Below are 15,032 nucleotides of genomic sequence, written 5' to 3'. Positions count from 1 at the left end.
CTACCCTTTAATTTACTGTGCCAAATTGATTTTTTTTTTTTTTTTTAATTTATTTAGATCTTTCGAAATTTTGAAAATTAATGAATGGTCTTCATTCTCTTGACATGAACATTTAATCTGTTAAACTGAAATGACACACATCATATCTATGTTATAAAAAATGAACTTCACATAACTGTTAACCATCCACAAAGTCTTAATTTAAAGAGCAGAGCACAGCTTGCAAGAAATTTAAAAATGTAGTTAAGTTTGGCCATAACATTACTGCCATTTGACTTACTGGTACCTGTAAAAATGTAAACAAACAGTACCCAACCCTACTTTTGGTAACACCAAGTCTCCTATTGCAGGATCTTGGTGCATATTATCAGTATCTGTGCATTGGTTTCTGTGTTAATGCTAGCGGATGATCGTACCTCCATCATGCGCCATCAAACTCTGAAAAAGTGAAAGGAAAAAAAAAAAAAATCAATCCAAGTGATTTGTGGTGGCTCACCTCATAACATATGTAAAATATATGTATTTTTACTAGGGCTGTCAAAATTATCGCGTTAACGCGCGGTAATTAATTTTTTAAATTAATCACGTTAAAATATTTGACGCAATTAACGCACATGTCCCGCTCAGACAGTATTCTGCCTTTTGGTAAGTTTTACAGCAAGTTTTTTTGTGCTGTCTAACAGCGAACTCTTGTGGTCGCTTTGCGACATGGGTATTGCTTTCTTGCCAGTTCAATATGGCTGCACGACGTCTCGGGCTGACGCCTACGTTGTAATGTTGTGCTTATATGATCCTTGGACAAGATTTGTCCATAAGTATGGTTGTTGTAAAGAATGTACATATTATGTTAGTAAGCGAAATGTTATATTTTTTGTATGAGACGCTTTTTGTTTATGTGTAGTGAACCTGTATAGAGTGCTAAGCTAACGTTGTTGCTAATGCAATGCTTGTGTACTTTTTTTTTTGTAGTTTCACTACGGTCTAATGAGGACAATGGTTTGAGGCCATTTTATTAATAAATCAAATGAAAAAGGAAGAAGTCTGATTATTAAGGCGTCGTTCACTAGCTGTCTAGCTTTGGAAAAAGTAGACACTTCGGACTGAGGACAGCATAGACAGATTTAAATGACAGTAGAGTGAAATGCCCACTACAGTCCTTATGTACCGTATGTTAAATGTATATGTCCATCTTGTGTCTTATCTTTCCATTCCAACAAATTATTTTACAGAACATATATATAATTTACAGAAAAATATGGCATATTTTATAGATGGTTTGAATTGCAATTAATTGCGATTAATTACGATTAATTAATTTTTAAGCTGTAATTAACTCGATTAAAAATTTTAATTATTTGACAGCCCTAATTTTTACATATAAAAATATGTAAAATTTAGTAATATTGGCCCCTACATACTCTGGCACAAAACAAAAAGTTGGAAGACGACTGAACTCAGAAATTAAACTGTGCAATTTTTGTTTTAATGGCCTTAATTAAAAAAAAAAAAAAAAAAAAAAAAAAAAAATTCATTGTATGTATGTTTTTATATTACAGGGAAGAAATACATGAACTAAAATGACTCATTAAAAGCAGCAAGATGTCAAACAGACACTTTCACTTTTAGCAAAATTAAGATAGAACTCCATTTTCTGACCAAGTTTTCAGCCTTGGTGTTGGTAATTTCGCAAACCGCACAAGGAAGTGAATTTCTAAAAGGGCAGTTTGCGCTGCTGTGGGCATGAATATGCCGATTCCATTTGCTGCTAATCACAGCCCCTCATCTCATTCTCTGTAAATGGGGTGCACTTTCATGTTCCAGATAGACATGTATGGGACACAGCAATCTGTGCATGACCGCAAAATTTTGACTATACACTTAGATGGTGTGGTAACAGGAAAAAAAGAGGTAGGTATTCCAACAAAAATGAATTTTCCTTAGATTTTACAACTTTCACAAATTCAGGCTGTAATGTAAGTACGTATTAAAAATGATGTCAGGAAAAATGAATGAATAACATATAGGTTGCCCAACGACACCGGTGAACAAATTGTGTTTGACTTTAAAGGGTTCCAATGTATTAATTTAGACAACAAATCAGTATCATCTGTTTCGAAGTTAGGTTAGTTAATTATGTCTTCAAATACAGTACTTTGTAATTTACCGCATATCTATTAAGGATTTTTTCACAAGTACATGTTTAGTACCTTCTGTAGGTCTTCTATAGATCGCTCCGTCTCCTTCAGGCGTTCCCGTAAAACCTGCTCTTTAGCTGAGATTTGAGATTCTTCACTTTCAAGTGCACCGATTTCAGATTCCAGCCTGAAAACAGACAAATAAAACACTTAGTGTCAGTATTGGAGATATTTGCTGCTTTCCACCCACATACTGCAGCTGTTTAAATTAGTCTGTCCAAATTCAACTACGCGCAAACACAAACGGAAACATGGCCTCGTGTCATAAGATTAAGTTCTACGTTCCATCCCAGTGACAGTCAATCATGTCAATTATAGTCATAATTGCCTGCAATAGTGGCTTGGACCTGAATTCATTGTCAACATATGATTTTTGTTTTTCCCAGTTTCTATTTCTGATAGAGGAAATAAACTATGTTGTTCAAGTGTTCAGCATGGACAGCAGGACAAATGTTCATCACATGTGATAAAAAGTCATATTGCATACCTGTCAAGTTGTATAGTTTCGGCGTAAGTTGTACAAGTGAGCACTGATTACAGTGAGAACTGTACGTTTTTCGTGCATTACGTTTTTTTTCCCTCCGTTCGGATTTTGTCACCGTTTTGACAACGAGACAATGTGCGTTACTTTGCGTTTCGTAGGTTGAGTGACGCGAGCTAAGTCAGAGACACGGAGAGAGAAGATTGTTTATTGTGACACTGTAGCAAACGTGATGCTAGGCTGGGTGGCTCCAATATTTCCTGACTGTAGCTGACAGCCTACAATCTACGCCTAGATATCACATACATATAGAACTACATGCAAAATGACAGACTCGGCGGCGTTGGTAAACAGCCGCCGTTTTAAAGCAGTAGACTTCTCAGAAAGGCTCTGTTGTAGTGAACCTTCCTAGCTAACATAAGTAACTTTTTATCTAAAATACTCCTAAATTGGCAAAATCTTGACTTGAGTCTATCTTAAATGACGAAACAGTTTTAAAACTTTCGCATGTCGAAAGTAGAAAGAAGGGAACTAATGCAAAAACGGGAGCAATTTTAACTTTAACGGTTGATTCACACCATTAAATGACTACCAAACATAGCAAAGGTTACCATAGTATTTATTTATTTTTTTTTTGAAAAAAAACAAAAAAAAAAAACATGAAAGATAACACCAGTTACTTTGCCAAATAACTAATTACTCCTACATTCAGGTAACTGAGTTATTAACTCAATAACTTTTTGGGATAAGTAATTTGTAACTGTAATTAATTACTTTTTAAAGTAAAATTAACAACACTGGCCATAAAGATGGAGTCTGCAGAATGAAAAGTGACGAAAGCGGAGATTTTATTCTGGCAATTTGTTGCCGAACACAATTAGCCCGCAACTATTGCTGATCACTTCTCAGAATTAGCAAAAGAAATGTTCCCTGACTCAAAGATTGCATCGGTAAGTTAATTTTATCAATTGACCTTTTTCGTTTATAATTGGACACACTAACAAACTACCTTCAAGTCAAACTGAATTGCAAGCGGAAGTGCCATGAAGTGCAGCCATCAAAAGACATGATAGAAATTGCCAAAAGTGCGACATACAATTATTACAAGTCACTGTTATATTTTAGTAATCATGATGTAGCTGAATATATTGATTGTTCTTTGATTGCACCAGGTTATACGTTACAATATTACCAATAAATTCATATTATTTTAAAAATTGAGTTTTATTTTTGTTTCATATTGCACGCTATATACAACATTGTAAGATTAGTCACCAATTTGTAAGGGCATACGTCACTATTGGTAAGATTGCCAACGGCCTAAGGTTGACAGGTATGTATATGTTGCTCAATTCTTTTTTTAGGTAAATGTAAGTTCTATTATATTACATATCAGGGGTATCCAAACTACGGCCCGACAGTCATTTTATTAGTGGCCTGACGCATATATTAAATTTGCAACTGACACAGTCTGTGTCATTTGCCCCATTCAACTAAAGTAAGACTATTACTAATGCTAAAAATGATACTGCATTTGATTATATATAGAGTTTTTCTCGATTTGCAAAAAAAACGGCAAATAAATTGTGACAACATTTCTACTTATAACCCTATATGAATAAAGGCAATTCAGTTACAGCAGCAAACAGCACATGACTCGCAATTATTTGCTCTATTTTTTTGCTCTTCATCAAGGTCAGCTGAGCAAAGTTGCTCTTGTTGTGGTTGTTAATGTGAATATTGTGATTCTGCTGATGTTCAGTACAAGTATGGATCAATTCTGGCAGGACCTAGGGCCGCTTGCCATTCAAAATCCTTGCTTTAACAACAAATATAAAAATAAAATAATTTTGGCAGGTTAAACAAAGGTGAAGAATGTCAGTGACCTTTTCAACCTTCCATTTTCTTGTGTGTTGCTCTTCTTAGAAAAGTTTGGATTTCAATCCAAACCAGAGTGGTTATGCCTGACTGTCTGCTTCTATGGCATCATGGGATTTATTGCCCTTCCTTGTCCTGGAGGATAGTCTAATTTGATGCAAAGTACCAATGCTGATCCAGATGTTGGCTACAGCTGGTTATGGTGCAGTGAAAAAAGACCATATTGTGACTAACGCAGTAGGATAATGTTGGAACGGCTTAAAGAAGTTTATCCTACGGAGATGATGAATAATCCAACATGACAGTTCAACAATTACACTACCAAACCGAAACATCCTGCCATATTACTAATCCTATTTGCTGTCTTTCAAAGCATAAATTATACTTTAATCCTCAATTTTGATTTTAGGTAAATCATTTGAGCCTCTCAAGCCAAATTCCCTTGAAGTACTACATACACAGACACAAACACACACACACAAAAAAATCTGAACTACGAAACCGTTGACATGCATAACATTACATGATGCATGATCAAATGAGCTCATTTATCAAGGTGTCTTCTGGGCTTGTGTTTCACTTGTTTTTTTTGTTTTTGTTTTTTTTTAATTATCAGAGTAGCATGACCTCCCCATTCAACAAAATACAGTCAGATCCAACGACTATGTGAAAGAAATTCTTGTTGTTGTACACCATTATATACAGTTTTCCCTGTTTGTTTTGTTTGTCTATACTTTTCTCATTTCTGTCCCTGACAAATCTCTTTTTGTCCGACTGCATTTTCTAATCAATATAAATCACCACATTCATAACCAAATAGGGAGTTTATCAAACAACCCTATGTCACATAAAACAACCAGATCCTTCATTGCACATGATAAATAAGCAAAACAGGAGAGGTTGAAAAATTTAGAAGTCAAAAGACTACTACAACACATTGTGTTACATTTAAATTATTCAATTAGGTCAATGCTGGCACAGATGAACTTTATGTCAATCAAACCACTTCACTTGCCCTCATTAATCATCTGTGAGCTTGAGCCGAGAGCTGAATTTGGCCTAGAAGCTCAGTACAGTGATCGTTCGCTACTTCGCACTTCAAACTTCCCGCCCTCAGTCCATTATGGAATTATTTTTAATTAAAAAAAAAAAAAAAAACACGGATCAGCTGTCCCAAGTCGATCACGTAGTCTCACCAAAACTCCCTGCTCTTTATTGTTCAGAAAATGCACTGGAGTGGCTTATTAAAGTTAACGATGATTGATTGACATTTTCTGTTTCTCGGAACAGATCCTTGGAAGCTTCAGCATCAAAGCACTGCATGCGTCAATTATAGTTTAACTTAAACAATTGCTGTGGCAACTCATTGTGTGTAAGTGAGGAGATGGAGCAGAGTTGAAGCATTTAATAAATATTAACATTTTTATACTTTATTCTTGTTTAAAAATAATTTGGTGGAACAGTAAAATGTTTAAAACCTGAAGTGCTTATAAAACATTTATTAAAATATATGTTTTTTTCTTTTTTTAAATTATACTTTGGGGGTAAAGAAGTGAAAAAACATGTCTTATATGTATCTCTTTCCAATGCTAAATCTGAATAAATACATTAAACACACACACACACAAAAAATTGTGGTTGTGGGGGTCGCTACTATGCGTTTTTTTACTTATCGCGGCTAGTTATGGTCGCTGTTAACCGCGAAAAACGAGGGACCACCGTACACCCTTGTCTGGTTACAGAATTAAAAAAAACAACAACCTCTGACACTCACATAAAACATATGGGCAATTACTGTAGCAAACATGCATATGGAGAGAAAACGCAATGAGCACAAATGACGATTCAAACTCAAAACTTCTTGATTTTAGTGCATTAACCTTTATATCACAGTGCTGCCCATTCCATTATATTTAAGAGTGAAAAACAGTTTTGCAGCAAAAATTTTACTGTACATTGCAGCATTTGTAATATTACAAAATCTCATAAAAAGGGGAATTTGTTATAAGACACCACATGATGATTCCACTCCCAGCCACTCACAGTCCGCCAAAAATCTAAAATGCTAACGTGTCAGAGACACACTGAAAACACACTCACACACAGCAACATTAAGAGATGGATGTGACAACAATAGAAGGAAGCGGTTAGGGAGGAGAACCATGGTTGCTTCCTCACAGCCTGCCAGAACTGGCAACATTTTAGTACACCCCTCTGGGTTTCAAAGAATGTGTGTGCCATAATTACTGTATATGTGAAGAACGAAGACGTTAGTGTCACAATACGACCTTAGAACCGTTGTTCCCGCCACAGTTTTCCAGAATAAACAGGTCATTCTTCATTTTAGCATCATAAGCAGTTTCATTCATTGCTGATCTGACTGCCTCTCTATTCAGGGGGCACTTTTATCTGCCAAATTTTTAGTCATTTCAGGTTGATGGTTTACTGGTCACTCATCACACATTTCCGTTAATAAACTAAATAGGCAGGAGATTTTGACATTTTGGTATTTTAGATAAATCCAAAAGGCTCCGAAGTCTTGCTGTTAAATTAGCGACTGGCCAACCTATTAACGCCAAATTCAGGACAATGAGCAGCACATATTTTTTTTTCTGTATTACAACAGGACTAGATCCACTTAAGGCACTTCAACTAACTGTCCTTTATTTATGGATTTATTTATTTATTTAATTTTTAACCACTGGAAATACATTTTGTTATCACTATTGGAAATTGGACGCAGATCCAGATTTACTATTTACTTTTTTTTTTTTTTTTTTTAAATGTTACTACATTTAAATTTCTCAGTGAAAAATACTGTTTATAGAAATATTATAAACTATACTATACTATACTATACTGTACTATACTACAGTGTATCACAAAAGTGAGTACACCCCTCACATTTCTGCAGATATTTAAGTATCTTTTCATGGTGAAAACTAGTCTGTGTGCAGCTTACATAATAGAGTTAATTTTCCCCTCAAAATAACTCAAAATATATCCATAATATCTAAACCCCTGGCAACAAAAGTGAGTACACCCCATAGAAACTACGCACATCCCTAAATGTCCAAATTGAGTACTGCTTGTCCTTTTCCCTCCAAAATGTCATGTGACTCGTTACAGGAGTGCTGTCAGCATTGCTGCAGAGATTGAAGAGGTGGGGGGTGAGCCTGTTAGTGGTCAGACCATACGCCGCACTCTACATCAAATTGCTGTGCATGGCTGTCACCCCAGGAGGAAGCCTCTTCTGAAGACAGTACACAAGAAACCCCGCCCGTCTCATCAGACCATAGGACATGGTTTCAATAATCCATGTGCTTTGTTGACATGTCTTCAGCAAATTGTTTGCGGGCTTTCTTGTGTACCGTCTTCAGAAGAGGCTTACTCCTGGGGTGACAGCAAAGCAATTTGATGTAGAGTGCGGCGTATGGTCTGAGCACTAACAGGCTGACCCCCTCACCTATTGAATCTCTGCAGCAATACTGACAGCACTCCTGCGAAGATCTTTCAAAGAAAGTATTTGGGTGTGACGCTCAGCACGTGCGCTCAGCTTCTTTGGACGGCCAACCCGAGGCCTGTTCTGAGTGGACCCTGCTCTTTTAAAAAGCTGGATGATCTTAGCCACTGTGCTGCAGCTCAGTTTCAGGGTGTTGGTAATCTTCTTGTAGCCTTGGCCATCTTCATGTAGCGCAACAATACATCTTTTAAGATCCTCAGAGAGTTCTTTTCCATGTGGTGCCATGTTGGAACTTTCAGTGACCAGTATGAAAGCGTGTGAGAGCTGCACTACAAATTTGAACACACCTGCTTCCTATGCACACCTGGACCTAGTAACACTAACAACTTTTAACAGGTCACATGACATTTTGGAGTGAAAATGGCAACCAGTACTCAATTTGGACATTTAGGGATGTATTTTCTAAGGGGTGTACTCACTTTTGTTGCCAGGGGTTAGATAGTAATGGCTATATTTTGAGTTATTTTGAGGGGAAAATAAATTAACTCTATTATACAAGCTGCACACAGACTACTTTTCATTGTGTCCAAGTTTCATTTTGTCAGTGTTGTCCCATGAAAAGATATACTCAAATATCTGCAGAAATGCGAGGGGTGTACTCACTTTTGTGAAACACTGGATACAATACTATACTATACTATACTATACTATACTATACTATACTATACTATACTATACTATACTATACTATACTATACTATACTATACTCAGGGGTGCACATAATTTTTTTGCCCAGGTTCTCAGAGGAGGACCTGGAGATGTGACTTGGTCCTCATTGAGCTTGAGAGCCGACCCGCCTAATGCGATAAATTTATGACAAGCTTTACTTAGAGCCAATTAACTTTAATTAATTATATTAACAATTAATGCCTGATTAACATCAACTGGCACAACAAAATTGCCATGTAAAGAAATAAACATAAACGCACCAAATCAAAATAAAGGGCATTATGCGGCTCCCACATTAACTCCAAGCCTTTTTAAAAGTGGGATGTCCTCCTCATAAGACCTCATTGAACGTGCATGTTTAGCTTTGTAAAATGCGAGCAAAAACACGTTTGTCAGTGCATGGTGCTGTTTTCATTACTTTTATTTCGCCACTTGTCCATAGGGCGACTACGGTGCTGTCTGACATTGATAGTTTGCTTAATTGCCACATGCTCTCTGTTTTTTCTTGCTTTTCAAAGTTTGGATGGCTGAAATTCTTTGACCCTACATAAAATGCGCTGCTCTAATCGGCGACATTGGGATTCTCACGGCACATTTTGTACCGCATTTCCGTGTGAACATCATTTACTTCTAGCCATGGTACCTCCTGCAGCCACTTTTCAGCAAAAGTCCTTTTTTCGGTAGCTCCGGTGACGTCTCTGTCGTCTGTCTGTCTTTTGACGGGGGTGGGGGAACACGGAAGTAATTACTCAGTGTGGCCTGCCTCTTCGACATTTTGAGAAGTTATTTTCTCGTGTCCGCCGTAAATACAGTGGTCAGCCATCGGTACGCAAAAGCGTATGGAACCCGTTGAGGGCCAGCGCGTTTGTCTACGTCCAGTACGCATGCGCGCATGCGGACCACTTATGTGCACCCCTGACTATACTATACTATACTATACTATACTATACTATACTATACTATACTATACTATACTATACTATACTATACTATACTATACTATACTATATTTTAGCTTTATAGTGTATGATATTATATACAAATGTATATAATATACTGTATATCTATGCTATTATTTTGTTTATTTGTTGTTGTATTAAAACAAAACAAAAAAAGGATGTGGAATCACCTCTTATGGCATCCATGAGGGCACCTTGGCTGGGAAAACTGCTTTGACACCTCAGTTAATTAATCACTGTAGAGTGTAGACTATGCAGTGTCCACTTGAAAAAAAAAAAAAAAAAAAAAAAATTGCGGCTCAATGTGGCAGTGTGTCCAATGTATTGCAAAGGTGAGCACAGTATTACATGTTGATGGCCCCCTCTAGTGAACAAACCAGGAACAGAACAATGCTGGCAATAAAGCTTGAGTGGGAACATTGTAAAGTATATTGTACAGGACTGCTAGATTGTCATGGTTACTTTGAGGTCCTGTTAACCTCATTTATCATATTTGTCTCCCTATTATATGGAGAACATGAATGATCATGTAAACCATGGATTAGAAAAAGAAGTGCTAAAAATGTAACTTTTTTTTTTCAATAGTCTGCTATTGTCATTTAAGGATGGATGATGTTCTATAAGTTTATATGTACAGTATGTACATTTCTGGCAGCGGAAATGCTTTAAGAAAACCCAGTGTCAATGTCACTGTCCCACCCTGTCAGCGAACCGCAGACTAGTTGCCATGGATACGTCCAACATCATATGGGACAGGGAAGAGTGCATATCTGATTTTATGCGTGGTGGTAGACTGTGTGCATATGCCCACATGTGTTGTAGATTCAGAGGCGATCCAAACGATTGATGCTATAGCGGGAGTAGAAGAATATCTAACCATGCAATGAAGTAGAGAGTATTTTTACACAGTAATTCATGTGTGCTTTAATGTGAACTTTCCTTCTGGGTGTACTTATTCTTTTGGGAGCCACTTTCCCAGATACAGAGCTGCTGGAAAGATCACTTTGGTTGAGGTAAGCCTCAGTGAGCGTTGCCAGTAAGCGACCATTTTCCCAAGCATTTCACGGGTGAAAAAAAATGATTACTTCTATGCTCATGTAAAAGTCTCAAATCTGTTTTCCTTTCATGAATGTATCAAGTTTCTCAATTGAGCATAGTTTTTTTCTGATGTATCATCAAATTCCATTCATCCATTTCCTAAAATACTTGTCCTTACTAGGGTCATGGGAGAGCTGGAGTCTACAAATGACATCAGGAAACAATAGGCTACACCGTGGACTGACCAAATGGTATGTATAAACAAACCATTCACACTCAGATGCACTCCTTTAGTCTACCCCTATAGACTATAACATTATTTATGTATACCGACATACATACACAGTCACAAGGGTTGATGTCTGTTGGTTTTGATCTTTTGACATTTATGTCACAATTTCAGATTTGTGCTCTGCCAAACCAGAAGACATACCTTATCAATTTTAGATGTTACTGCCCAAGTTGTAAACGGAGCGTACAAAGTATACAGCATTCATATTTATTTTTGATTAATCCTTGGTCTGCTCTTGCTATGTTTATGGCGCTATACTTCTCTCTGCATTCAGTTAAGATAATTTGTTTCTCAGATGAAGCCGCCCGCTCTTGGGAAATTACTTGACGTAAGGCATTTGGTCTGCACGGTTATTTTAATGTGCTCAAAATGAAAGCATCAGTTTGTCTAAATTACACGGCTATAAAGTCCACCAGGAGGGTGTGCATGGATGAAAGCAAGACTGCAAAACACTCAGTAAGATGTGTTATTTAGGTTTTCTTTAAGCAATCGTGGGTGACAGAGAAACTTTAACATTACTCATTGCAATGAAAATTCATTGCTCCACAAAGAGGTAAATTGATTAGTTCATTTAGGCAATTGGTAATGTACCGTAAGTATACACATGCACAATTCAATTAGATTTCATTTAAGTTATACACCATGTCTACAAATTCAGAAATTATAATGCTCATTGTAAGGTCTCGCCGAATTTGACGGTAGGTCTAAAGATGAGGGTGAGTTTTTTTGGGTCACAGGTGAGTAGAGTAGCCAAAAATTTTACTCAAGTAAGAGTAGTGTTACTTCAAAATAATATTACTCAAATAAAAGTAAAAGCGGTCGGCCAAAAAATGTACTCAAGTACAACAAAAAAATTATTTGGTGAATAGAATACTCAAGTAATGAGTAAAATTGTGAGTAACTAATATTTTGTTGGATTTTTTTTTTTTTTTTTAAACAATTGTATTTTTTTCTGAGCACGAAGTTATCTATATGAACTCTTGTTATAATGATACTGTACAATAACCCATTTCATAACTACATTAAGCCAAAGAAATAAAAAATATACTATTATATATATTGAATTCCAGCGAGAGATAGAGAAAAAAAAGACTGAAATGAAGCATTATTTGTCTAAAGCGCATGAGTGCCCTCTAGTGGACAAAATAGTTCCTAGTTTAAATTGTGAATAGTTTCTTCATAGTTATTAGTATGAAATTAAAATGATCATATCTCCCGTCAAGGAGGTCAATCGGTGCCATATAAACACTGGGAGAGAGTTTAAATCGGCGCTTTCGAGTCATGTTGAGGCCAGCGCTCTATGTCAAATACTTCATTTTTTACAGTGCTTTGAAGATGCCACGTGATTGAACAGGCTTGCTTGATCATAGAACGGCAAGCTTAGTCTGATTGGTGTAATGGAGTCATGTGATTATTGTTGTGACGTCTCACTAGTGAAATCGGTAGAGCTACTTGCTACTACTACAGCTGCTACAGCCACTTGGCATCACTGGCAAAATAAAAAATAAAAAACAAATCTGATACGTAGAATAAAGAGGAAAAATGTATGTCTCTTGTGTAGCGCGGGGCGCCGTACAGGGGTGAGAAATGATATTGATTCTAAGGGCCCATGCCCTGAATGGGCCCACAAAGAAAATTATAACATTAGGTAATCGTTTGCAAATTTAAATGCTAATCATTATAATTTTAATAGGAATAAAACGAAGGGTTTCTTTTTCTTGTTTTGTTTTTGGCATAAAGTAAACACCCTGAGAGCATATGTATTGAAAGCCACCCCAAAACCCCTGTGTTTCATTAAATAGTTTGGTCTGCCCTTCCTTCGATCAGACTGGGAGCAACAGTGCGCATTTACAGCAGTCAATGACTCTGAGTGCGCAGTACTTCAGAAATGTTTTCAAAACAAAAATTGGGTTATCAAAAGAGGAAAGAAAAGAAAACAAAACAGGAGAGGGGTAGAAAAGGCCAACAGGATGTGACAAAGTACTTCACAAAGTAAGGTTGGTGTCTTGTGTCAGTGTAGTGCTTAAAATTAACCTGTTATCTTAGCCCACTCCAGCCCCATCTGGAACCTCGCGACGTCTATTACAAAGCTCCGAAGCGAGGTCCCAGCTCACCCCGTAAGAAATACAGGATTTTTCCGCCCTCAGTGAGCGACATTCACCTATTCAAAAACATGAATTCCAAATGATGACGGCATTTTTTTGGTATACTACAGATGTTGAAAGTTCGGTGTGGAAATTTTCTTTTTAAAAATCGGCTTGAATCCAGTTTGTCAAGAATTTATTGAATTTAGTTTGTCATCAGTTGAATTTAGTTTGTTAACAAGGGACCTTGCTTAGGAGCTGTAGCCTATAGTGGAGATAGCGAGTTTCCAGATGCGGCTAAGCCTACTCCATAATTAAATAGTGTAATTGTTTGCTAGCTCGTGTTAGCTAACTCCACTTTTAGCTTATGTTTAATCAGTACGGCAGGCAAACCCTTAGCAAGCTCTTCATACTAAAACAGTTGTATACTGTATACTGTAATGTATTCTGTAGTATAGTTAAGTTAAAACAAAACATTTATTCTAAGTCATTCATTATGGTGTTTGCTTTCAGAATATTTCTAATAAAAATATATTTAGATTGTAAAAGATGGCCTTCAGTACATTTCTTAAAGATGATATCAGTCTATTCATTATTGCTCTATACGCTGTATGTTTACATAAATATATTTTCATCTTAAATGCAGAAAATGCACAAATTAGTGTGTAAAGATTCACCAGAATGCAGGAAATTAGATAGTTGATACTCTAAATGTGTGTGTGTGTCCCGGCACTGGTGGTGGGGCCCAAAGTAATATCTTTTCATGGTGCCTAAAATCCCTGGCAGTGCCCATGTGTGTAGCCTAAAGTAGCGGAGTAAGAGTAGTGTTTTTTTCTTCAAAAATCTACACAAGTAAAAGTAAAAAGTATAGCTTAGTAAAAACTACTCTTAGAAATACATGTTTTCCTCAAAAAGTTACACAAGTAAATTAAACAAAGTACATGTAACAAGTTACTATCCACATCTGTATAGGGTCCTGTTCACCTACCTTTAAATAGATCAGTGATTAACAGTTTTGTAGAAAAAGCTATTGGACAGGGTGCTCTCCAGCATGGGAATCTTTATTAATAAAATTAACAAATGCCTTCATACCTCCCCATCGCAAAACATTTGCATTTGGAGGCTGTTAACAAATCCCTAGCACATTATACAGAACCTACGTTTCTTGAGAGTACATGGAGCAAAGTTTTAATGATTGACAATTCAAGTGCCTAAAAGTTATGTTCTTGGAAAAGGTAACCATAATGTGGAATGATATAAACACCAATGCTTCACACTGTGAGGCAAAAAAAAATATTTTCAAAGCTTGTAACATGGAACTGCTATTTCAGTAAGTATCATTTGTTTCTGCCAGCCACAGAGTATACAGTATGCCACAGAGGTTCAATTTTTCTGGTTTATTATGGTTCGGACTAGGCTAAATAGTCCTTAATTCTGTTTAATGACTCACTGTATGATCAGATAAAAAAAAAAAAAAAAAAAAAAAAGATCTTTCCATATCTCTATAAATGCAGTACTGTTGGAAATATCTCAATGACACACCACAAACATGTATCATATTGCAGCTGTATGGGAGCTGAGTAGTATTTTTATATCTCACTTAGTTTTACAAGAGAGTTAAAACACATTTTTAGGAAAGGTACTAATATTAAATATAGTAGAAACTAGGAGTGGAAACCTCTTGGTACCTCACGATACGATACGATTTGCGAAACAAAGCTCACTACAAACAACTAATAAACAGAAAAAACAAGCTTCTGCTGTGAATTGGATTGATTTTATTACTAGTAGACGTCCAATCCATTTGAACTGGGAGTGTGGCAGCGAATGATAGAATTCGCTGCCATCCTTCCCACTTCAAACGGATTGAACGTCTATGGCCGCTAGTGGCAGCCAATGCCAGGCAGTGAGG

At 36.6% G+C, this 15,032-nt stretch overlaps 1 protein-coding gene across 1 annotated transcript in view; it reads right to left on the bottom strand.

Annotated features, from left to right (window-relative positions):
* Positions 1 to 15,032, bottom strand: part of LOC130905081 (A-kinase anchor protein 2) — a 149,053-nt gene that overhangs the window by 67,811 nt on the left and 66,210 nt on the right. The window contains exons 5-6 of the mRNA XM_057818098.1: positions 2,208 to 2,322; positions 417 to 438 (exon numbers count right to left, since the gene is read on the bottom strand). Of these exons, the coding sequence (XP_057674081.1) occupies positions 417 to 438; positions 2,208 to 2,322 (137 nt within the window). The remainder of the gene's footprint in view (positions 1 to 416; positions 439 to 2,207; positions 2,323 to 15,032) is intronic.

The sequence above is a fragment of the Corythoichthys intestinalis genome, chromosome 17 (genome assembly GCF_030265065.1).
Source record: "Corythoichthys intestinalis isolate RoL2023-P3 chromosome 17, ASM3026506v1, whole genome shotgun sequence".
NCBI lineage: Eukaryota > Metazoa > Chordata > Actinopteri > Syngnathiformes > Syngnathidae > Corythoichthys > Corythoichthys intestinalis.
This window is presented reverse-complemented; position numbering and strand designations above follow the sequence as displayed.